The sequence below is a fragment of the Panthera onca genome, chromosome C2, assembly GCF_046562875.1.
Source record: "Panthera onca isolate mPanOnc1 chromosome C2, mPanOnc1 haplotype 2, whole genome shotgun sequence".
In the NCBI taxonomy this organism is placed as follows: Eukaryota; Metazoa; Chordata; class Mammalia; order Carnivora; family Felidae; genus Panthera; species Panthera onca.
The window spans coordinates 73086825-73113312 of NC_138347.1; the positions used below are offsets into that span (position 1 = coordinate 73086825).

At 37.1% G+C, this 26488-nt stretch overlaps 1 protein-coding gene and 1 pseudogene across 1 annotated transcript; one reads left to right on the top strand and one right to left on the bottom strand.

The window, feature by feature from the left end:
* Positions 1-1254: 1254 nt before the first annotated feature.
* Positions 1255-26285, top strand: PPP1R2 (protein phosphatase 1 regulatory inhibitor subunit 2). The gene is made up of 6 exons (XM_078453102.2): positions 1255-1698; positions 14272-14379; positions 16793-16870; positions 17519-17613; positions 22439-22606; positions 24762-26285. Exons 1-6 carry the CDS (start codon positions 1577-1579, stop codon positions 24806-24808), a joined length of 618 nt encoding a protein of 205 aa, XP_078309228.1. The 5' UTR covers positions 1255-1576; the 3' UTR covers positions 24809-26285.
* Positions 12788-13833, bottom strand: LOC144612821 (POU domain, class 5, transcription factor 1 pseudogene; annotated as a pseudogene).
* Positions 26286-26488: the final 203 nt, after the last annotated feature.

The following is a 26488-nucleotide window of genomic DNA, read 5'->3' on the forward strand; positions in this document are numbered from 1 at the left end:
GTACTTCAACATATCTTATTTTTAGGGGGACACAATTCAATCCATAACAGGAAGCAACTTGGTTAATCTCTGAGACTTCTACCTTTGCAATCTGTACAACTCCTGATGCTGACACTGCATGGTGAGAGGCTGGGTAGGGCTGGAGTGGACACCACTCCCTCTGTTAGCCCTAGCTTGACTATATACAGCACGGTTCTGAGATTGTTACCAGAGCTTCAAAAAATTCTGCCCTTTCATTCCACAGAATCTTCATCTCCTTACAACATCCACAACCTGGACACCCGCGTATCCTGTGCATATCCTGACACCTTAGAGTCTCAAGCTGTCTCCTTTTATCAAAGTCCTCTCTGAGATCTTTCCTTCACACTCAGGCATAGAATAACTTGGGGAGGATGTGTGTGTGTGTGTGTGTGTGTGTGTGTGTGTGTGTGTTTTGTTTGTTTCTCCTTTGGGATTCTTCTTAGAACCACCTAGACAGCACCCAAGATTTCTGGCCAATTTTATGCAGTGTTGGACAACTGGGTATCTTAAATGAATTTCCTAAAATTTGTAGGGAGACACATTATAAACTGCAATTCTAGAGAAATTTCCCTGCAATATTTTTCCATGGGATTACAAACACAGGGAGAATGTGGTAAAATGGGGGAAGACCAGACCCAGAAACACCAGAGGTCAGAAGTCTCAAGTTCTATGACCGCACACTACAACTGATATTAGTGGTTGGGTCACTCTTCTCTGTCCTTTAGCTACTCCAATGGTAAAACTAGGTTAGACTATTTCAATGCTGGTATTCTATGATTTCATAGAAGTCAATATTCTGTGATTTCAAAGCAGGTCTCTAAGGAGCATTCTAATGCAAATATTCCATGAATTTATAATAGCTAAAACATTTTATGCGGTTAAATGGAAATAAAGAGGGGACACATATATCATTTCTCTGAAAATCAGATAGTATCTTTGGGGAATGATGTCACCTTGAGCGTCAGTTTTCCTATCTATAAAACAGAAATAACAATATGGACCCTATAAAGCGGTGGGAGTGAGAGAGCTGTAACTCGCTCTCCCTCTCTCTCTTCCTCCCGAGAGGCAAACCAGAAACCTCTGAACCTTCTCTAAAACAGCTCCTGAGCTCTCTGCGACCGAGCCCGGGTAGGGTCGAGAGGACCAAAACACCGGGAGGGGGCGGGGCGAGAACAAGAGGAGGTAGGCTTTGTTCTCGCCCCGCCCCCGCCCCTCCCTAGATATCGCGAGAGGGCGGGTCCGCTTGGCTTCGGCTTCAGCGTCGGCGTCGCTCCCGCGCTGGGGCAGTAGGCCGGCTTCTCTCCGCGGGCTGCGGTTAGGTGTCGGTGGCGAAGGGCGCGCGAAGGGCCGCCAGCCGCGCGGCGTCGGCCCTGGCGTCGGGGTCGTTGTGTCGTCACAACGACTCCGGTAGTCGTCTCCGCGACAGCAGGTGCGGCCGCTTTAGCCCCAGGCGGGCTCCGCGGCTGCCTGGCGAGTCTGTGCACGCGCCCAGCCCTTTCCTTCCTGGACCCGGCGCCAAGCAGCGACGCTGAGCCGACCGCCGGAGCGGCGGGCAATGGCGGCCTCGACGGCCTCGCATCGGCCCATCAAGGGGATCCTGAAGAACAAGAGTTCTGCGACTTCCTCTGTGGTGGCCTCGGCCGAACAGCCCGGTCGGAGTGTCGACGAAGAGCTGAGGTGAGAGCCGGGAGCGACGGCCGCGGGTGGGCCTGGGAAGCTCCTCCCCGCTCGGGCGGCCTCGCCTTCCTCCCCGCCGCCGTTACCGGCCCCGACCCCGACCCCGACCCTGAGCGCTGACCGGCGACCGGGGCAGCTCTGGGGATGCGGCCCCGGCACCGCTCGGGTCTCCGTCCTCCGGCCAGGGTGCCGGCTAGAGTGATTTACAGAAGACAGGAGCTATGACGTTTATCATTTTTGTTTTTTTTTCTTTTTTAAAAGTATATGCGCAGATGTAATATTTTGTAAAACAAACATCTGATCTTTGAACTTTGGGAAATTGGGAACATTAAAGAATCAAATAGAAGTTTCAGAGCTTCACCTGTTAAGCTTTTATAATTTCTTAACTTCGTATCTGAGGTATCTAAACTTTTTCAATGATAAAAGTCTTTTCTTCTTATGTGAACCCTTTAAAATCTGGTCTCAAGCCAATAGGAGACCTCTCCATAAAAGAGACCCTTTTCCCCATTTTTCTAATTGAGCTTCCACAGTCATTCCTTTTTAGGTGAAGATCATGCCTTACTCAGTCTGGTATGGTAGATCCTGGTTTGTCATTTTCTCTCCACTAAGGGGAACAAAAATTTTCCAAGTCTTTGGTCTATATTTAATGAAAATATACTTATTGCTAATTGTTTTTGTATCTGCAGCAAGAATTAGGAGTACTTTCTAGTCTTTGTTCCTCTTGGAAGGCATAACTAAACTCAGAACAGTTCAGAGAGTAGCCACTTAAAATGATCTAGTGATGTTTTAGTCTTTCATACTCACACATACACATGTAAAGAGATGTTGCCCAATAGCATTTTGTTATAGTAAATAATTGGAAACAACGCAAGGTCTGTTAATAAGGACTGGTGAAATATTAATTATGGTACATTTATATAATGAAACAATACACCAGCCTTTTAAAAAGAATGAGATAGATGTATTTGCACAGAGGAAGATATCCAAGGTGCCATGCTCAATGAAAACATAAGTAGTACAGTACAGTAGAGTGTAAAATATACCACTGGATTAGAAGTGCTAGGGGGCTTCGGTGTTACTAAGATAACTAAAAGTATAAAGACTCGTCATTCTGGAGAGAAGTTATTGAAATCTGTAAAGTCATAAAGGTAAAATGAGGATGTTTGTAAAAATTTAAAATATTGCAACTAGAGCAAACCTGTTCAAATATCAATTTAGGTCTGTAAAATGAACTACTGCTATCAAATTTCCCACCACATAGATTTATGGAAATTTGTGTTACCTTAAAGAAAACACTAAGTAGGATGACAGCATAGAATCATGGCCTTTGGATGCTTGACTTACATTCTCTAACAGGAAATTTTCAAACCTGTCTTTTGGGTAAGCTGCTTCAAGTGGGAATTGGTGGGGAATTGGTTGTAGGTTACTAAATTAAGAAAACAAATCTCATGGGCACATAGCTATAGCAGGAAGACCAAGATAGTTTACAAAACAAAACAAACTGCAGAAAGCTCTTATGCAGTTTCAGAGTATTCAACCACAAGAGTGTGGTTCTCACTGGCAAGCTTAATTTGAGTTTCTTTTTGTTTGGCTACCAAGTAACTTACTGTTTTTCTCTTTCTCTGTTTCCTTATCTTCTACTTATTCTCAACTTTGATCTGCCATAATTTCCTGTGGCCTTACTCAGTGGGTTAGCCTCTCTCTGTTATTGGCTGGGGTTTACTTCCAGGTCTTCCTGCCTTGAAAACCACTATCCTAGACTGCTAGCAGGACAGATTCACTTAGAAGGGACCTTTTACAAGGTTCCAGGGTAGATGATTTTGACTGACTTGTCCAGTTGAGAGGGTTAGCACTGAAGTCTTCAAAGCTCTAATTCATTGAGGTTCATGTTTGGTTCCAAGTAGTAAAAGGGGATGGGCTTTTTCATGATCAGTGTTAATGATTACAGTCATGTAGCAAAGAAAATTCTATTGGTAATACACTCCACATTGTTTATGTCATAGCTTATGCAAACAGTATTATTATGAGAGCCTCTTTGAACAGAAATGATAAAAAACAAAAAACAGTTGAACACTCTTTGTAATGTTTTGATTTTAATTTAAATACAACCAGTATTCCCCCTTTCCTGTAAAGAGGACTGAAAAGAGATAGCTATCTTAGTTACAATACACTGAAAATTCAGAAACTAGTAAGTGTAGTGTAATAGTTTACCTTTAAATGTTGGACCAGAGTATAAGGCAAAAGAATCTCAGATTAATGTGAAAATGACCAGGGATCTAAGTCAATTCTTGTTATTCTTAGTAGTTCTGTTCTGTATAATAACCATAGACACTGAATTAGTGAGTACTGAACCATTGCTCCAAGGGGAAATACAGAGTTAGGTTCCTGCAAGGTTCCTTCTTGTGCCTAGAGCACCAGACAGCACTTTAGCACTACACTTGGGAGCCATTTAAAACAATACATTCAACAAAAAAGCAGAAAACATGGTACTAAATGGACTGCAAAAGAGACACTTACTTACAACATGAGTGCTAAAGCAAAGAAGATAAAGTATCCCCTTGTTTAACAGCTGGGAAGATGTGTATGGAGCAACTCAAATTTTTCCCTGTTCTGTGCATGTCTGTGAGAGATGGAGAAAACGCCTCAGGTATTGATTTTGGAGTTACAAATTTTATCAAGTAGGCATATTTGCAAATTCAGAATCTGCAAGTAACCATACCTTTTATTGGTTTCTTTATCAAGTCGTAGTTTTCCTTTTTCTGCACATACCACTGCTTCACCCTGACTTCATTAGTTATGAGGATATTATTTAACATTTTATTTAACATAGAGACATGTTACCAAGGGATTTTTTTTTTCCTAAGGCCAGAAGTTGAGTTGTCTTATTCCAGTGGTCTCTAAACTTTTTGTTGTGTATCTTTTTAGTAGGAAAAAAATCAAATATGCTTCAAATATGTTTGTTTATAATTTATCTCATATATTACTATCATTGGATAATATTTCAAGGCTCATTATACACTTAAAGTGAGATTCATATAATGCCATATTTCAAATAGTCCTGGAATATTTTTTATACAGTTCTTGTCAAACTTTTTTTGATGTCTCAGTGCTATTATTTTCTTATTCTTGTTACGGTACTGTTATCATCAAGGAATGGTTTCTTCAGTTACCACTTGTCAGATACCATTTTTTGAGGGTTAGTTCAACTGGACAGAATCTGTAAATCCACATAACCAGTTATAGATAAATCTCAATTTTATCACATTGTTCAACTAATTAGAACACCACTGTCATCTCCTATGATTTTGGAATTCCCATTCTATCAGGATACCTTGAATATAGTGTACAACTTGTGAAGGTCTAACATAACAGATCTGGTGAGTAGCCATGTGCATTTCATCAAAAATAAGAAATCATGTATTCTAAGATGTACCATGATTTTATGTACCACCAAGAAAGAAAAAAATACTGTCAATTATAAGATGCCATCCATTTTAAGATGTTTTCAGAGAGGTTGAAATGAGAAACGTGTGCATTTTGAATTGGTGAAAATAATGAAGTTAAATGTTACTAAAGACAGGGCGCCTGGGTGGCTCAGTTGGTTAAGCATTGGACTTGAGCTCAGGTTATGATCTCATGGTCCATGAGTTCCAGCCCTGCATTAGGCTCTGTGCTGACAGCTCAGAGCCTGGAGCCTGCTTAGGATTGTGTCTTCCTTGCTCTCTGCCCCTCCGCCACTTTCACGCGTGCTCTCTTTCTCTCTCTCTCTCCCCCCCCCCCCTCAAAAATAAGTAAACATTAAGAAAAAACTTAGAAATGTTACTAAAGCCTATTTTATGAGAGGTGTTATAGGTTAGTGATTAATCTGGGGCTAGATTGCCTGGGTTTGGATTCTACTAGTTACTAGCTCTGTGACTTCCAGTGAGTTATTCATTATATCCATGCCTAGTTTAATTGTTAAATGAGTTAATAAATGTAAAGTTTTTAACTCAGTACCTCACCCTCAAATATTAGTCTTCAAGTAGAAATAAATATAGAAGTCTAATTTTTCCCACATCTCAGTAGGTTGTTTTACACAGTATGCTTTGAAGTCACTATGTTCCATTCAAATTCTATGGTACTCTCAGGTGATACAGGCAAATTCTGCTTCAAAACATTGTGCTTGAATTAATTGCCTTTAATATAATTTCATATAAGCATGCTTCAACTTCATCTTTTTCTGCCTGTAAAGGGATATGGACTATAGTCAAAGCCTCACTGAGCAGTTTTCCAAAAGTGACTTCTTGATTACTGATTGCTTTTATTGTTAACTCTTACTTTAATTGTTCAGTAATTGTGTCAAGCTTCAAAGTATTGTACTTTGTCAACTTATGTAAGTTGAATCTTTATTTGAAGAAAGAACCACTTCTTGAAATGTGCAATTAAGAAGTGTAACACCTTGAAGCAAAATCTTGCTTCCCACTCTAAGCGTGGCTAAAACTTCTCAAATGAGCAAGTCACAAGCAACAAGAAGTACGAGTAGGTTTTGAGGTGGCATCATATGAGCTATCAAAGTGAAAGTGAGAAGGGGTGATTTTCTGGACGAGATTTAGGCTGCAGGAAAACCAATCTCCCAAGTGGGAGGAGGAAAATGAAACCAGCAGGTGCTTTCGTGCTCCTAGCAGATCTGCAGTGTAAGTGGTGGTGTCCCTCTTTTTTTCTAGGTAGAGAGAATGAACCGCAGGTCATACAAACAGTTTGGAATTAACCTCAAATCCTGCTTTTTGGATTTTGTTACTCCAAACTAATGTTAATTCTGCCAAAACTTTAGAGATGCTTATTTCCATATTTAGTGTCCTCTGCTGAGAGTTTCTTCTACTTCACTACCTTCTCCCTAAGAATTCCGGTGTGCTTTGAAGCCTGTTGTTTTATGCCCTTATTTAGATTGATGATTTTTCAAGATATTGTTATCTTCTTTGGAGCTGATTAATTCTAAGAATTTCTTTTGCTCTTAGTATTACGTTGAGGAAGTGGAGTAAAGCTTTGAATATATAAAACTTCAGTTCTATTTATAGTGGAGAGTAAATGGCAAACAAAAATTTTGGGCTATATATAATGTAGTGATACGTAATGTGGTTTATTATCTTATATATATATTTCTTGGGTTTATATATACACAACATGGTTTAAATCTTTAAATTTGAGTGCTTTATATAATTCTTCATCATTGTAAATCTATATAGATGTGAAGAAGTTACTCGTATGTAAAGAACTTAGTCAAACTCAGAAGGTTTCCAGTAGAAAGGCAAAGTATATAAACATAATTCATAAAAGGAAAGTAAGGGGTGCCTGCGTGACTCAGTCGGTTAAATGTCCAACTCTTGATTTCCATTCAGGTCGTGATCTCACGATTTGTGAGGTCGAGCCCAGTATCACGCTCTGTGTTGTGCTGACAGCACAGATCCTGCTTGGGATTCTCTCCCTCTCTCCCTCTCTCTCTCTCCCTCTCTCTCTCTCCCTCTCTCTCTCTCCCTCTCTCTCTCTCCCTCTCTCTCTCTCCCTCTCTCTGTCTCTTCCCCTTCCCACTTGCACTTGCATACTCTCAAATAAACTTTTAAAAATAAAAGGAAAGTAAAATAACAAGAATTTTCCCATATTTATAAGGTAATGAACAAAGAAACCAGCTTTTTTTAATTATTTTTTTAATTTTTAGAGAGAGTGCACATGTGTGAGGGAGAGGGACAGAGAGAGAAAATCTTAAGCAGGCTCCACTGAGCATGGAGCCTGATGAGGGGGCTCAATCCCACCACCCTGGGATCATGACCTGAGTCAAAATCAAGAGTTGGGCACTCAACTGACTGAGCCACCCTTTTAAATACTGATTTATACCTGCTCAGGTGGAGAAAACACATGCACAAATATCCAATCTTGGCAAAGTTTGGTGATGATTGGGGACATTACATATTGTTCTCTCTATTAAAACTTTATGACGGGTACGCCTGGGTGGCTCAGTCGGTTAAGCGTCTGACTTTGGCTCAGGGCATGATCTTGCACTTCGTGGGTTCAGGCCCTGCATGGGACCCCTGTGCTGACAGCTCATGACAGCTCAGAGCCTGGAGCCTGCTTCAGATTCTGTCTCCGTCTCTCTCTGCTGCTCTTCCACTCGTGCTCTCTCTCTCTCTCTCAAAAATGAATAAACATTTAAAAAATAAATAAAAGGTAAAACTTTTACAACATGACACTCCATGTTGTCAATATCAAGAACTATAAAGCCCTTAATAAATTTTAACTTAGATATACCTATCCTAGCAAATTATCCTAAAAATATCATTGAATAGATTGTGCCCAAATATGGTAATTTCTCCTTTATTCTAAATAGGAAAATCTTGGATTTAATATAAATATCTAACATTAGGTGGACAGTTTATTATTGAGTCTTGTGCATTTGTTAAAAAAGACTAGGGGCGCCTGGGTGGCTCAGTTGGTTAAGCGTCTGACTTCGGCTCAGGTCATGATCTCACGCTCCATGAGTTCGAGCCCCACGTTGGGCTCTGTGCTGACAGCTCAGAGCCTGGGGCCTGCTTCGGATTCTGTGTCTCCCTCTCTCTCTGACCCTCCCTCGTTCATGCTCTGTCTCTCTCTCTCTCAAAAATAAATAAACATTTAAAAAAACTTAAAAAAAAAAAAAAAAAAGACTAGAGGGAAGCCTGGCTGAGTCGGGACTCTTGATCTCTGGTTGTAAGGTTCAAGCCCCAAGTTGGGTGTAGAGATTACTTAAAAAATAAAACCTTAAAAAAAAAAAGAAAATTAAAGACTAGAAAATGCAATTTTTCAATTTGCTATTTTCAACTTGGCTTATTATGCTAAAATATATATAGTAACAGCTTCCATATCAGTATATTTATTTTATATATTGTATTTATTGTTTTGTATGTGTATGTAGGCTGTGTATGTGTTTTTATATATATACTGATAGCTTATATATTTTTATATAATATATATTATTTCCTATAGTGAAAGAATATGCAGAAATCAAAATTGTTAATGGGTTCAGGTGCTGGTATTGTGATTATTAAATATTATCCTTAATTTTAAGGAAACATTTCTTTAAAAAAAAATTTCTTTTTAATGTTTATTTTTGACAGAGAGAGCATGAGCGGGGGAGAGGCAGAGAGAGAGGGAGACACAGAATCTGAAGCAGGATCCAGGCTCTGAGCTGTCAGCACAGAGCCCAATGCCAGGCTGGAACTCACAGACCATGAGATCCTGACCTTAGCCAAAGTCAGGCACTTAACTGACTGAGCCACCCAGGTGCTCCAAGGAAACATTATTTCTGCTTGTATCCTACAGTTCTTTTTCTCATATTATCTCACAAAATAGATGTATAGGGTGTTTGGTTTCCCACCCATTAGAAGAACCTCTTAAACTCCAAAGGTGTGTCATTCCCCTGTCCTAAGAAGTAATGATGATAAATTGTCATTTTTAATTCAATATTGTTAACATCGTTTAGGAAATAACTTGTTTTCTTTGAAGTTAGGAAGTACCTAACAAGGTCATTAATATGTATTTATATTTAAGTATTTTGTTGTAACATAATACATATACGGAAAGATGTGTTAAATGTAATTTTAAAGTTTAAGAAATTATAAAATTATAAATTATTTATGTCATAAAATTATTATATATTATAAAAACCCCTGTAACCACCATCCTGTTTAAGAAAAAAAAAAATGTTTCTATTACTTCAGAAATGTCCCCTGCCCTTTCCGGTCACACTCTTTCCTCCCCCCACCCCCAACATAATCACTCTCCTGACTTTTGTGGTAATCATATAAGCATACATCCTTACACACTTTAGTTTTGCCAGCTTTCAAACTTTATAAATGGATGTGTTAGTTTTCTTTCACAGTATCTTTAATAGGAAGTCTTAATAGAATAGGACTGTCTATTAATACAGGTTTTATGAAACTTTTACCTGTGCTTTTGTTTCTGACTCACGCTTAACTCCAGGTGTCATTTCAGAGACATTTGTTTCTCAGGAGGGAACATTAGCTACGGTATCATAAGTCTCACTTTGTTTATTAATTAGAATTGCTTTCTTCACAGACTTTAATTCTCTTAAAGCTTGTGTATGTTTGTTTCTTTTGTGACTCTTCTAATCAGAGCTCCTTTATCATGTCTGTTACCTAAATCTTTAGAAATGTATCTCTTCACTGCGAGTTTCCTTATATAGACTATGACCATGAGCGGACCTAGTCATTTGCTTTCTAAATTCACAGAAACGTATAGATAAGAAATGTTTAGCAAAATGTCTGAAACAGTAGACTTAGTCAAATACAGAACAGGTTGTTTTTTTAGAAAAATTCATTCTGTGGCAGATCTTAAATATTTCAAAATCATTTAAATGTTGAGTCTTACAGGGCAAGATGGACGGTATCCAGTTCAAAAGCAACTTTAAACATCTTTTCAGAATGCCCTTTTCAGCCCATTCTCTATAGTGCTAAGTGAGATATGATTTCAGGATTTTTAACCCAAAGCTTTAGATTTTAAAATCATGAGGGGCACCTGAGTGGCTCAGTTGGTTGAGCGACTGACTTTGGCTCACGTCATGATTTCACGGTTTGTGAGTTCGAGCCCTGCGCCGGGCTCTGTGCTGACAGCTCAGAGCCTGGAGCCTGCTTCGGATTCTGTCTCCCTCTCTCTCTGCCCCTCCCCCACTCATGCTCTGTCTCTCTGTCTCAGAAATAAACATTAAAAAATTTTTTTTTAAAAATCATAAAAACTCCTTATGTTTTCATGGTACTTATATAATTTTGTTTTCACAGACAGTATTTCAGTTGGTTATCTCAACAACCCTGTATTGTAAGGAAGACTTACTAAAACTCCATTTTATTATAATTTCCATGTAGAATAAATATAGCCCAAAGCAGGGTGTTTGTTGGACTTGCCTGTAGTCCTAGAACTAGTGAAGAGTAACTGAGACCTGAACCTTAAATATCTTTCTCCCAGTTAAACTGTGTTTTGTTTTGTTTTTCTGCCCCAAGACCAGTTCTGTATTACTCGATAGATAGCAACTAGACCTCTAAAGAAATCAATATTATAAAGCAGGGTCTATTTTTCCAGTTTAGTTCAATCAAGTTTTGTTGTTGTTGTTGTTGTTGTTTTAATACTAGTGAGATTTAAATTTGATTAGTTGAAAGTTCAGGTGCATTCCATCCTGAATTTTAAAGAGAAAAACAACTCTTCAAAGAAGAAATCTTGTTTCTGTGCTTCCAGTGATGGACCCATATGTCTTAATTTTTAACTTTGTAACAGGCTTTTAAGATTTTACCTGTTTAGACATTAGGTAATTTCTGACTGCTTTTGGGGGGAAAGTGAGAATTGTAGTCTTAGTCACTTGTGGAGTATGTCTGGGCCACCTTTGCCTCTTGATAAAACAAAGGGTAAGGAACTTGTAGTCAAAAGTACTTAGTCTGTCGTGGAATATTCAGCCTTAAAAAGGAAGGAAATTTTGATACATGCCACAACATAGATAAACCTTGAAGACATTAAGTGAAATAAGCCAGTCACAAAAGAACAAATACTTTATGAGTCTACTTACATGAGGTACCTAGAGTAGTTAAATTCATAGAGACAGAAAATGGAATTGTGGGTGCCTGGGGCTGGGAGAGGGGAGAATGGGGAGTTAGTGTTCAATGGGTAGAGTTTCAGTTTGGGAAGATGAAAAAGTTCTGGAGATTGGGTGGTGGTGGTGGTTTCACAGCAGTGTGAATGTACTTAATGCCACAGAACGACTGTATATTTAAAAATGGTTTAAAATGGTGAATTTTATGTTACGCATATTTTACCATAATAGGAAGAAGAAAAAAGTGTTTAGTCTGAGATAGGGATGCAGAGGTGCTTTGGAGGAGAAAGCAAGAGAACATAAAAGGCTCACCTGCCATGAGTAGGCACATAAAATTTTGAGGTAACTCAAGGCATGAAGGAAATACGGTGTTAAAGTTTAAATAATGTAATTTTTCAAGAGCATTTCAATCTGGATGTTGGTGGATTTAGGAAAATTAAAAATACCTCACCGATATCTCACTACAAAAACCTCACCAGTGTGGACAAATGCAGAAAAGATTTGAATCTGTGTAAAATCTACGTTGATTTTTTACAGTAGTTTTATTTTCAAGTATATAACCAAGGCACAAACTGTGTATGAAAAAAAATATTTTTGGGGTGCCTGGGTGGCTCAGTCGGTTAAGCGGCCGACTTCGGCTCAGGTCATGATCTCACAGTCCGTGAGTTCAAGCCCCACATCGGGCTCTGTGCTGACAGCTCAGAGACTGGAGCCTGCTTCGGATTCTGTGTCTCCCTCTCTCTCTGACCCTCCCTCGTTCATGCTCTGTCTCTCTCTGTCTCAAAAATAAATAAACATTAAAAAAAAAATTTTTTTTTTAAAAGAAAAAAATATTTTTGGGTGGCAGAGAGGTCTTTGACGTCTCTTTTAATGAGTAGATCAGAAGAATTTATAATTAAGTCATCTAATTATTTAACACGTTAAAAGATGTGTAAATATTTTGTTGAATGGATGTTAACTAATGTTTATAAAACACTTGTTCGTATTTCTCTTAAGTAAATTTATCTCAGGTGCTCTGAATATACCATTTCTTAGCAAACTCTTATTTTTCTAGATTAAAGAAAAACTGAACTGTAATTTTATTTGCAACCTAAATCTTTATTAATGGTATTTAAATTTAGTGAGGTATTCTCTGCAGTTTTATGTTCTAATTCTTTTTATTGTTTTGAAAATCTTTGAAAAAATTAGGCCAAGGAAAGTTTTGGTGTTTTTTATTTTTATTTATTTTATTTGTGTGTGTTCAGGCTTCTTTATTTAAGAAAGTTATGAGTGATGTGGGGATTAAAAACAAGAGCATCCTTGTACTTTACCTTCCCTCCAACCAGTTTCCCCCAAACTCCCTGCCCCCACACCCTTTGTGTTCCCAAATCCTTTCTTAGTGGATGAAGAACTTACTCCTAAAGTCCTGGTTTGAACAAACCCCAGGTTTTGTTTCTCTAGCTCTCCCCCTTCCTCTGGCCCCCATTCCTGGGAAGGGCTGGCACCTCACTTTGCATGGGAGAGACCTGAGTGGTGACAGATGGAAGGAAAGGCTTCACTCTTAAGGAGAGGGACTGAAGAGTACAGTGTAGTGAAGTGAGGGCCCCCATTGCCTGGGGTACCAAAATGGAGCCCTGGTGCCAGAGGAAAGGATACTGGTGCCCTTGAGAAAGGGGATGCAGAGCCTCTGAATCCTCTTGTTGCGAACAGTCACTGCTTGTTTGCCCTTCTGCCAATGATTGCAGAACCACACTCATACTACATCCTTCTCAAGCCTGAGCTGCTGGGCAGTGTGGCTGATCTGTTGCAGGGTAGGTTTTGGAGCATGTCCTCCAGGTTGCCTCTCATTCAGTTCTTGACACTTGTTTGCTTTCTCTTTTGGGCTTGCCCAAGGGTCTCTGCTTTGCATAGCTCCTGTGGATTTTTATTGTTGTCAGCTTCCTCCACCCACTTCTGCAGGGGCCACAGCTTACACATGTTCTTGAAACTGAGCTTCAGAGCCTCAAAACAGCAGATGGTCATTTGGCTGAGCACCTTCCCAAAGAGAACCTCCAGGGTGAGCCCCACATTGCCCCGAGCATATCCCAGGGTGATCCGCTTCTGCTTCAGGAGCTTGGCAAATTGTTCCAGGTCTGCAGAGCTTTGATGTCCTGGGACTCCTTAGGGTTTTGCTCAAGCTTCACAGCCCCAGGTGGGGCACCGCAGGGATTGGGGAAGGCCCTCTCAGAGTTGCTCTCCACCCTGGCTCCCCACTCACCCTCCAGCTGAGAGGTCTCCAGGCTGCCAGGACCTCCAACCTGAGGTCCACAGTATGCCGTCTTCCCTCATAATTCGTACAGCATGGGGGCGTGGGGGAATCCCCCACATCTCAGGGCCTGGCCCAAAACCCCCTGTCCCATTCCTGACCCACTGGAAGGGCCTTGGAAGCTCAGCCAGGTCTGAGGGTCAACCCAGCTGGGCTCTGGCCTTCCCTGCCCATCATCTCCATTGCCTATCGCCTCCACTGCCTGGAGGGACAAGAAGGCCAAAGCAGAAACCAGGTGTCCCACCATGAGGAACAGAGGCACCCCAAGCTCAGGGCCTGGAAACATCTTGTTGTTTTTTATTGAACGGTTACTAGTAGATGAAAAATCCTCAACTAATATCATGCAGTGTGTAAATTTCAGGTTTTTTGCTGTTGTTAATTCCATAGGTCAGATAAGACTAAGCATGTCATAATGTAATAGTGTCTTGAAAGCCTGGTGAAGATTCTAAATAGTGTTTTTAATATGTGGGCACTAAGTATTCTATAAAATATTTACTGACATTTATTGTAATTACTTAGGCTTTTACCCTAAGTCACTTTCTATTCCAAGAAAGTATTTGTAAAAATAGAAGCTAGCAGTCAAATAGAAGTTGAAATGTGGGATTTGGATGTTTGTGAACTTTAGATGTGCACATTTTTTATCTTTTACTTCACTGAGGGAATTTGTTTTTCTTTTTAATTTTAGTAAAAAATCCCAGAAGTGGGATGAAATGAACATCCTGGCGACATACCATCCAGCAGACAAAGACTATGGTTTAATGAAAATAGATGAACCTAGCACTCCTTACCATAGGTAATGTTTCCCAGACATTCCTTTTTTACTTCCATTTTGCATTCGATTTGAGCTTCTGGATAACAGCTGATTTAAGTTTCTGTATGATTTTATACTTGCTACTGGAGCACTAATCAGTAACTTAACTGAATATTTTTGTATAATAGTATAAGTAATATGTAACTTTAAAATTTGGGGGATCCGTTTGTACATCATAATTGTAGTAGTAAATGTTTGTTGTAACTCAGCGGTCCCTAGTAAAAACACTAAAAACAAGAATAAACATGAAGATTGTGACAAAGGTAGAAAGAGATAATGAAATAGGTACAGGTACTGAAACTCAATACTAATAAAGCTTGAGGGAAGAAATAGACATATTATTTATGAAAAGTTAATGCCCTTGTTTTTCTGATTACAAGTATATAATATAAAACATGTCTTAAAGCTTTTATTGTACCAGAAGCAAAAATCAGGGCTTTCTTCCTTTTCAATAATTGTAATAGATATCCTTTATTATCTGTGTTGGTTAGAAATAACTATCCGAAAAGAATTAAAATTGTATGTGACTCAAAAAAACAGTCATAGGCATTATTTTTGACTGTTTATATTTAAAATATAATAAATCTGAATGGTATTTTATTAGGTACTGCTCCCTCCCCCCCCCCCCTTTACCTTACCTATATCCTTCCTCTGGGAGTTGTCAAAGTTATTTGGTCCTTAAGTAATTGAGGCTACACACACACACACACACACACACACACACACACACACGTGTGCTTTGCTTTTATCGACTTAGTGCTCTTTTTAAAAAAAATTTTTTTTTTAATGTTTATTATTTTTGAGAGACAGAGACAGAGTGCAAGCAGGGGAGGGGCAGAGACAGAGGGAGACAAAGAATCCCAAGCAGGCTCCCATGCTCTGTGCTGTCAGCCCAGAGCCCAACATGGGGCTTGAACTCACACTGCGAGATCATGACCTGAGCTGAAGTTGGCTGCTTAACCAGCTGAGCCACCAGGCACCCTGACTTAGTGCTCAGTTTTACCAATTTCTTTAATGGCCCTTTTTAAAAAGAGTTTTATTTAATAGAAGAAGATGCTTTTAATAGATCTAATCATGTTATACTAAAGAATTTCACACTGTTGGAGTGCCTGGGTGGCTCAGTTGGTTAAGTGTCCAACTCTTGATTTCAGGTCATGATCTCACGGCTCATGAATTCGAGCCCCGTGTTGGACTCGGTGCTGCTGGTGTGTAGCCTGTTTGGGATTCTCTCTCTCTACTCCTCCCCTGTTCTCTCTCTCTCTCTCTCTCTCTCTCTCAAATAACTAAACTTAAAAAAAAAATTTCACAGGGTACAAAAGTTATGCTTCTCTATACATGTACGTATGTGTATATATACACACACAAACACACGATTCGTCTGTAAATTTTATAGCATAACCTAGAGTTGTCTGTAGAAATTTTGCAAGTTGATAGATTATTTTATCCTCCTCTGTTTAATTATATCCAATAATGTAAATGAGTTTATTTCAACTTCCCATGGAAAAAAAGAGCATTATCTAAACTATAGCACTTATTTAACTTGTCTCCTCAACCAGGAAAGGTATAAATCAGCATTTTTTAAAAATATAGGTGGCTTCTGGGGCACCTGGGTGGCTCAGTCGGTTAAGCGGCCGACTTCGGCTCAGGTCGTGATCTCGCGGTCCGTGAGTTCAAGCCCCGCATCGGGCTCTGTGCTGACAGCTCAGCTCAGAGCCTGGAGCCTGTTTCAGAATCTGTGTCTCCCTCTCTCTGACCCTCCCCCATTCATGCTCTGTCTCTCTCTGTCTCAAAAATAAATAAACGTTAAAAAAATTAAAAAATATATATATATAGGTGACTTCTGCTTTTATACACCTTTCAGCGACTTGAGAATTAAAGATGCCTATGTTTGTAATTAAGTGGGGAGAAAATGTTTTATTAGAGTTAGATTGGGAAAGCTAAATATAAATAGCTTTTTAACTTTCTGAATTGGGTCTTTTAGGATCTAATTACGGTATTTTACCTAACCTTACGTCTATATAGATCATTTGTTTCTATCTTCAGGTTGATGTACAAATACATATTCTGAAACCAGACAGTGGTTTTGTTATTGTTTTCCTACATATTTGTTTCCTCCCGCTGGATGGAATAATTGGAGTATTTTTATTTTTTACAAATGATTCGAGTTGTTAATATTTATTTTCATGGCTACAGTAGATCATTTGGAGGATTTTCTTGATTAGTGCTGAATTTTTAAATGTCTGCATGAAATAGAAACAAAATTAAGGCTTAAAGATGACAACAGAGCTATAAATATGTCGATACAAGTAAATCAGTAGAATTACAGTTCTCTACCTTGCTTTTCTGCTTGAAAAATTATAGTTCAGGTATTAATTATAATGTGCTGTCATTCTAGTATGGTAGGTGATGATGAAGATGCTTTGAGTGATTCAGAAACCACTGAAGCCTTGACCCCAGATATCTTAGCAAAGAAGTAAGTACTGAAGACTACTATGAAGTATTTTTACTCGTGCTTAATTGTGCAGAGTTAAATGCATTCCACTTGTACAAGTGTGAAAAAGCATGTGCTAAGTTTATCTGGATTTTTCATAGCAACTTGTTTCTAGATTAAAATCAAAGTATGCAGGTAGCAGAAAGATTAGAGTACTAGAGGCTGGTACACAGGTTCCTTTTGTCAATACCCTATGCTTTTTTTTTTTTTTTTTTTTTTAAATATACTGTGTTTTAAAGATCTAAGTAAGATGGAGTATCTGGTTGGCTCAGTCAAAAGCATGGGACTTGATCTTGGGGTCATGAGTTCAAGCCCCATATTGGGTCTGCATCTAGAGATTTCTTAAAAATAAATAAACTTTAAAAAAGATTGAAGTAAGAAAGGCAAAAATAAGTGGGTTCATAAACAAAAAGCTCTATTCCTTTGCTGTTCATTGATTTCTGTCACCCTCCACTGTTCTTGTTGCTTACTGGTTTCTATACTCATTCCCACTTTATTTTATTTTCCTCATCAGGTTATAGTTAGCATATTAATGATCTTTAAATGTTTTTATGAGACTGAGAAGTTGAATGAGACACTCAATAAAAGAATATCACAGTGTTGATGTCTTTGTAAATGATTGTTGTGTAGATTAGCTGCTGCTGAAGGCTCAGAGCCAAAGTATCGGGTTCATGAACAAGAAAGCAGTGAAGATGAGGATAGTGACCTCTCACCTGAAGAACAAGGTAGTTCATTTCCTTTACTGCTTTTAGCAGTGTGCTAATAATTTTTGCTAAAATGAATTCATTATTTAATAATTTATTTAATAATCCATTATTTGAAGGTTGTCAAGTGGTTTTCCTTTTGAGGAAGTGGATGGTGGGGGGATTAGGGAGCAACATTTTTATAATTCAGATTCTGCTTGTGTGGGTTTATTGGATAACAACTCTCCCCCCCCCCCCACCACCACCACCGCCAATTGCAAGAATTTGGGAAAATATTACCATTTTTTTGTAAGTGTTATTTTCTTTGTACTTTTTTTTTACTATTTGGTATAGAGTAGATGCTCAGTAAGTATTTAGTAAATTAGTGCTTTAGAGTCTTTGAATATTTGGGTGATCTTAAAATGTATACCAGTGAGAGCTAATTTCCCAATTGCTTGTGCTTTTTCTTTTTTAAAACAGCAGTGAAACTTGCCAAATGAACCAAGATGGTTAGATGTAGAGTGAAGATCTTTATTAGGTCCCATTGAACATTGAACGAAAAGAACAGTAATGTCATAGACAAGGAGATAAAGAGCTCTCTCAACAGGGTTGGAAGAGGCTCTTGTAGCCCACACAGTAGATAGTTAAGGCATTGCTACCTACTCACGGTTTCTGTTTTTACAAATAACACTGGTTATCTGTGGAGGTAAGAAGACAAGATATTTCACTTTGTTACTTTTTAAACTTTTTGACCATGTCAATGTATATAGTTTTTTCAAGAATTAAAATTGTTTATATAGTTTTAACTATTTTTAAAAGGAAAAGCCAAGCCTATATAGGGAAAACGATGCAAGTAAAACACACGTACCCTCACAAAAAGAAAGAGTAGTAGTGTACTTGAAGCCACAGGTGTTACCTGTACTGTAAAAGAGTTCTGAAACTGTACGGCTAAAATTTTGAATATTATGCTACTTAATCCTCAGGATCTTTGTCATGTGTAGCTCCTAAGATATAATTCGTTATTCCTGTCTGTCATCTTCAGAATATAGCATATTCAACAAACTATGATGGTCTGAGCCTAATTGTTATACAAAGGAGCCATATACAGATAGCCCAATCTCAAGTTGTATTATAGGTCTTGTACCCTCAGTGACTTCCTAATTACTTTTCAAAAATATACTCCAAAAGACCCTTGAAAACAGTTTCAAATAGAAGTTGTTTCTAGACCTGGTTTCCTCATTATTCTCTTGAAAACATGATCTGTTGAGAAAAGGAATTTATTATTAATCTATACTGTCAGTTTTCATTAAGGGATTTTTCCTCAAATTGTAGTTACATGGATTAGCCAGCAGGGGGAGCAATTTGATTACAATTTCAAAAGTTCAGTTCCTGCTGGTAGAGTTACTGACTCATGTAGGTGTTTATTGCCTTTAAACAAATTACATATTTGAAAGTCTTTGTTTATTGGTAGAAATCCTTAGAAAAAATTATCTTGTAACTGATAGTATAACAATTAAGATACAGGCTATGGAGTCAAACAAATCTAAATTTGTACTCCAGGTATCTCTTGTCTAATTTGTAATTTCTCTGAACTTCAGTTTCTTCATTTCAAATTGGGATCTATAAAAATATTTACAGGTAATGTGAGCATTAAATAAGATAAAGGAGGGGCGCCTGGGTGGCGCAGTAGGTTAAGCGTCCGACTTCAGCCAGGTCACGATCTCGCCGTCCGTGAGTTCGAGCCCCGCGTCAGGCTCTGGGCTGATGGCTCGGAGCCTGGAGCCTGTTTCCGATTCTGTGTCTCCCTCTCTCTCTGCCCCTCCCCCGTTCATGCTCTGTCTCTCTCTGTCCCAAAAATAAATAAAAAACGTTGAAAAAAAAATTTAAAAAATAAATAAGATAAAGGATTTAAAGCTGATTCATATTGTAAGTGTTCAGTGAATAATAACTTTTAATAATTTAAATAATTGGTATGTTCTGCATTATATTATTTTATAGAATAGTTAAAAAAAAGTATACAAAAGAGACTCACTTGTGAAGTTCACATAGAGAGTTGATTATTGTTAGAGCCAGGGTTGAAATCTTAATGTCCTTGTACTCTTTGCAATGTGTTTCTCTACCATACAAGGATTGTAGATAAAATGGGCATAAATATTCAAAGAAGGTTGAGACCAGTAGTATTAGCATCTTTCTATGAAATGAATAGATTGCATATTTTAAATTTATGCCATACATTTTAAATATTGTAAAATTAGGATATATCTGTAACAAGCAAAACCAAATTCAACATCTCTTAGAATTTAAAATAAATAATTTTCTTAGACTATCAGTAGTGTTCACAAACACGTTAACATCAACTCCTTGGAATAAGAAACTACAAATTAAAACAGCATCTTAGTACCTTTCTTTCCTTTCAGATCAACGAAGATTAGAATGAATGACAATTTTTCTTTGGCTGTGAATGTGGAGAAATAAGTTACTGATACACTGTTGGTGGGCATGAAAAATGGTTTGGCTTTTCTGGAGGGCAGTATAGCAATATATGAGCCCCAAGCTTTAAAAGAAAATGACACCCTTTGATCTAGCAATTCAGTTTTCCAGAGTCTGTTCCAATGTTTTGTAAACATTTTTTACAAAGTCATACTCAGTATACATGTATGCATAAATTACAAAAAGAAACAGTACTCACCTTTAGTATATGTAGTGCAATCCAGTTTATTCTGTTTTCATTTTCTAAAAAATGCTGGTTGTGACTCACTAAAGAGTCCTGATGCATGATTTGCAAAAAACACTGGTTCATATTGAGAAAATCATAGAACCAAAACACAAAAATGTATGTGTATTACACTATAAAAACACTGAAAATACAAAGGAGGGGAATCAGAAGTCTTTCACCCAAGAATAGAAGATGAAATGGTAACTCAGTACTTTACAACCATTTAAAACTTATATAAATCTGCTATGTATGTGGCAGAATTTTACTATATCTTCATATACCTTATTGTCTAAACTCGGGATCATTTTAGAATGAAAGAAAGGGTCATACTATATTTCATCAGATGGTGCACATAAACTAAACTTGCTTGGGCAAACAGGGACATATGGTAATCCTAACTATAGAGTAAGTGAAAAAACAGCATATATAAAAATATATGAGTTATTTTTAGAAAAAACATATTTTTAGAAAATGCTCTAAAGTTAATGGTAATTTGAGTGAGGAAATTGTTTTTTTTTTTTTTTAAGTTTCTGCCATAAACGTATGTTGCTTTGTAATGATAAATATTACCTTTTTAGTAAATATATCTGGTATTGGAGGCAATCAGAACCATTTTTAAGAATTTGTTATTGAGGTATAATTGATGTTAAATTAGCTTCAGACACACAGCATACTGATTCAACAACTCTGTACACTACTCAGTGCTCATCATGATAAATATAGTCACAATCTGTCACTGTATACAATGTTATTATGGTATTACTGACTGTATTCCTTATGCTGTATTTTACATCTCCATGACTTACTTTGTCACTGTAAGTTTGTAAAACCATTTTTGTGTGTGCTTTTTTATCATTGGTTTTTACATCATCTGAATACTTGAAAGGCGTCACTAAAAATTTAGTCATGAGGATTTGGTCTTTTTATTGGCCTCTTTTTTAAATTTTACTTCCTTCTACCATATCATATTCTCAAACAATAAATCAAATCACAAAAGTAATTTTTAAATAGAGAAGAAGAAAGATGCCTGGCAAGATCTTGGTAGTTTGAAACAAATGTTTATGGAATACTGAGATGGCTGTTAGTCTCAGAACTTGCCTTCTTCCAACCCAAATCAATACTAACAAGAACTATAAATGCCTACTTTTGAAACATAAATAAGTGTAAGGCATCTGTAAGTGCAGATGATGGTGAAAACTTAGAGGGAATTAGAGGAGATTGAGAAAGTACTTTGAGTAGTCTTATTCTGAGCTTTCTCTACGCTTTTTTGGCATTGAAATGGTTTAGTGAATACTGTAATAAAACTATTGCAAATGAATTTTAATGCTCTTGTTTGACAGAATAAACAGTTGGCAATTTTATGTCACCCCCCCCCCCCTTTTTTATTCACTGGTCTAAGAAGTTTTAAAATCTCAGAACTATTTCTTCGTAAACAGTTAATGTTTAAATGCTATTTACAAAATACCAGTTATATTTATTTGCCACTAACTTTGTATATCTATGCTGAAGACCATAAATGAAAGAATAGTCTAGGGTCACTTCACTGTGCCTTATAATAGCCTTTTCTTAAAATTACTCTGGGAATGAGGTTATGTGTTTAGCTAGCAGTGTTTTAAGTCACGGCAGTTTCTTAGTGGATAAAAGGAATTTGTAATTATAAAAATGGAAGACTAAAATTACCCCATAGTTCTTTGACCCAGAATTGTAACCACTGTTACTTGTTGAGTTATATTTTCTGTGCGTGTGCATACACATGCGTGCAGGCTTTGTACCTGACATATGTATGGTATTATATACCTTGCTCTTTTTCTCATTCTACTCTTGAGATTTTTCTTGCATCTTTAAGTTTTCTTCACAAATGTAACTATTAAGGGCTTTTATTCCTATTCTACCTTTAAGATATACTTGAACCATCTAAAAGAGATAGGGCCAGGTAGTAAATAGTTTAATAGTTTTGTGGGCTATATAGTTGCTATTGTACCTACTCAACCCTGCCATTCTGCCATTGAGTTCAAAAGCAGTCTTAAGCATTACAAAGACAAATTAGCATGATTGTGTTCCAAGAATAGTTTATTGACCAGACAGATGCAGGCTGTAGTTTCCCAGTCCTTGAGCTAAAGACTTTCTAAGCCTACTTTTTGTATCTTGTAGAAAAAAAGCGACAATTTGAAATGAAAAGAAAGCTTCACTACAATGAAGGACTGAATATTAAATTAGCTAGACAATTAATTTCAAAAGACCTGCATGATGATGAAGAAGATGAAGAAATGTCAGAGACAGCAGCTGAAGAATGCATGAACGTGGAACAATCAAATCAAGGTTAGATGTTTCTGAAATCATCACTGATACTCTCATGATTCTTTGTGCCTAAATAATATACTTTGTTTTGCTTTACACATAAGTTTGAAGAGCCTCGGAAAAATTTTTTGAAATTCACTTATGCCAAACTTCCTAAAATTTCAAGCCCTATGGCTAATTTCAAAATAAAGTTTTTGTGCCCAGAGTTGATTTAAGACCACGCATTAAGTATATGGCTGGGGTTTTTTGTTTGTTTACTTGGTTTAAGCAGTGATGTTTATCTTTACATTAAGCTGTGTTTTCTTTTTGATGTTTCAGATTGTATTTTATCTGCCATACCAATCTAAGGTTTAAACTTTTTAAAAGAAACCTGTTTTTAATATGGAAGACTTATTTAACATCCTTTCAAGTACAAAGTATGTCACATCTTTCCAGTGTTGATTCTTTTGACTGTTGGATTGATAAAATATCTGGCTGATTTTTCTATTTGTTTTTAAGTCTCAGACAGTTAGCCCTTGCAACCTACCAGCTCTTGATCCATCATAGTGAATAGATTTTATTTATTTTTAATAAGCTGTTATTCTGGTATTTAATGTAGGTGAATCTTCTATACCGCTAATACAGATTTTGTGCCCATTTACCTTCTCTTTGTACTTGAAAACGGGAGATTTACTTTATTTGTTGTGCCTCATAGTTAAATCTCTGGAAAGTAAATAATTATTAGTGTTTTGGTGAGCATATATGAAATATGAATCTGTGGTGTAGGACCTGATGATTGTGTCTCATTTCATGTCCTAATTGTAATATTTTTGTTTATTCTATATTATGCTTTAGCCTTTCATTTTGTTTCATATAGCATTTCATTTCCATTTTATTCACCATATTTTTTTTTTTTTTAGTTTATATGTAACTGAACAAACTACATTTTAAGTAATTACTGTTACATGTCTCTCTCTTCCTCTTAAAATTTATTGTCCATTTTTTTTTTAATTTTTTTTTTTTTAACGTTTATTTATTTTTGAGACAGAGAGAGACAGCATGAACGGGGGAGGGGCAGAGAGAGAGGGAGGACACAGAATCGGAAGCAGGCTCCAGGCTCTGAGCCGTCAGCCCAGAGCCTGATGCGGGGCTCAAACTCACGGACCGTGAGATCGTGACCTGAGCTGAAGTCGGATGCTTAACCGACTGAGCCACCCAGGCACCCCTATTATCCATTTTTAGTAGGGACATACCCTAATCAGTCTTTCCCACTTACCTATATATCTCAGTGATGTATTTTTATGTATTCAAAGTGAACATTTTTTTGGTTGTAACTTTTCATCAATTTCTGCTCAGACTTTCAATATCAATTCTTAGTGACAATGGCAAAGCACTAGGAATACCCCTCATTTGCTGGAAATTTGCACCAGTACCACTGTGCAAACAAATATTAACAGGATTTTTTTTTTAAGTCATGGCTTTTGACAAATAACTCTGGCCTTTTGTCTGTCATTGCTTTTAAGACTTAGATTTCACACCTTTAGTAATGTAAACACATTTTTTTCATTTAAATACAATAGATGATTAAAATTTGTGTTAGCTCAGTGCCTGATTTTTCTTCAGTAGGGATGAAGTACTCCTTACACAGGAATTTATCTTACTTAGCATTATAAAGTCCACAAGGATAGAAAAGACTGTAATAAGGCATAGGGAAGTAAATTCCTTATTTGTCCTCTACTCTTTTTGAGACTTTAAAAAAAAAAAATCTTAATTGGCTTTTAAAATCTCCAGGTCCTGGGGAGTCTGGGTGGTTCAGTCGGTTGAGCGTCTGACTTCGGCTTAGGTCGTGATCTCTTAGTCTGTGAGTTTGAGCCCTGCATCAGGCTCTGTGCTGACAGCTCAGAGCTTGGAGCCTGCTTCAGATTCTGTGTCTCCCTTTCTCTCTGCCCCTCCCCCACTCATGCTCTGTCTCTTTCTCTGTCAAAAATAAATGAACATTAAAAATTTTTTTTAGAATATTTAGGAAATACACACATGATTTTATGTCAGACTGATTAGGCTACATCAAATATAACTTGTTTTTTAGGTTTTTATATTTGTTTATCATCCATGACAGTGGAAGGGAACTTTAGCTCAGGTAGTTAAGGTTGGCAGTACACAACAAATTATATTGACTTTTTTTCTTTTTTCTTTGCAGGATCTACTGCAAGTGACCAACTGCAAAACAAATCACAGAGTTCATAGAAAAGACTTGTTCAACACTGTAATTGTCAGATATAAACCTTGTTACTATAATACACTGCTTCTTGTTCTCAACAATTCATGACTTAAGTACCAAAATGCATACCAATTATTATATATTGCCAAGAATTAAATAGAGACTAATTAGAATGAAATGCCTACTTGATACATATATTCTTGTGCCTAGTACTTCACCACAAATACAGCATAATGTCATCAGTCCAAAACTGAGGTTTTATAAGAACACTGGTTAATTTGTATAAGATATTATATAGCTTTTTATGCTTTAGAGGTTAAATAATATCTCTTGGGGGGGTTCTAATTTATTCACTTCTAGATGTGATAGCTCTTATAAAAAGTTTTTTTTTTTAACTCAAATCCAGTTGGAGCAACCAATTATATAGGCTGGTAAAATACTGAGTCTAAGAAGTATTTTAACATGTATCTTCAACTTGATTTGTCTGTTTAATTGAAAAGGATTATAAGAGTAATTGTTGCATTTTCTGGCCTACTATCTTTAAAATTACCCTTGAGTTTCTTTATGTTTACAAGGACAGGATTGAATTTTTTCTCATCAAAACTAGCTTTTTTCACAAATAAATTATCAGGTTAAACTTGCACTAACATCTGCTCTGTTTTTTGTACACTTGATGGGCAGACTTTCAGATCAGTTTTTTAAATAAATGTAATTCTAATATGGTCTCAACATTCCCTTTATATGCCTATTTTGACCTCCTGCTTTTGTTTCTTACTCCTTTCCACATATACATACACAGTCCTTTACCTTAATAAAAGGTCATAAAGACTGGCATGAAATTAGGAACTCCTCCTTCTCTCACATATTCTATCATTTGCTGCTACAATGAAATTTTTATTTTGAGTATCAATGCCTATTAGCTCTAATACATGGAGAAAATTGAATAGCACTGTACTATAGACAGGAAATACAGTTGAACTGCGGAATTTCTACACCTCTATGATTTACAGCTTGCTAATTAAATTGCTATAATTAGTTTATTGTTTGACTTGATTAGACCTTAGAAAACGACTAACAGGTTTTTTGCATGATGAGAGAATTGTGTGTAACCAGTGATATGATGATAATTGCTGAATGTACAGACAGAAGTAATCCTGAACAGTTTTTAATTTAAAATTTTTAAATAGTCCCTGCTTTAAAGGGAGTATGATAATGTATACTATGACAAATGTACTTTATTCTTCTAACACAGTAAGATCTGGATTTTTTTCCTGAGCTGAAGTGCAGTTCCTGTGTATCTTAGTTTAGTGGTAGTTTCATTTCTAGTCAATTATTTGTATCTTAATTTTTTGTCAGTACCAAAAGAATTCATTATATGAACAGACTTTTAAAATAGTTTCTGTATATTGTATATATGAAATGGCTTTTATTGAACAGCTTATCTTCCACTTGCAAGTTTATGGAAATACCAATATGCCAGAATAAATAAAAAGTGGGAGAATTCTTTGCTGTTAGAAGAATGTGCTTATTATTTTGTTTTTTTTAAATGGGATCCAATCAGAGGCTTTTGTTTTTTTTTTAATTTTAGAGAGAGAGAGAGCATAAGCAGGGGAAAGGGGCAGAGGGATAGAGACAGAGAAAGAGAGAATCTTAAGCAGGCTCCATGCTCAGCGTGGAGCCCAACGTGAGGCTCGATCTCATGGCTG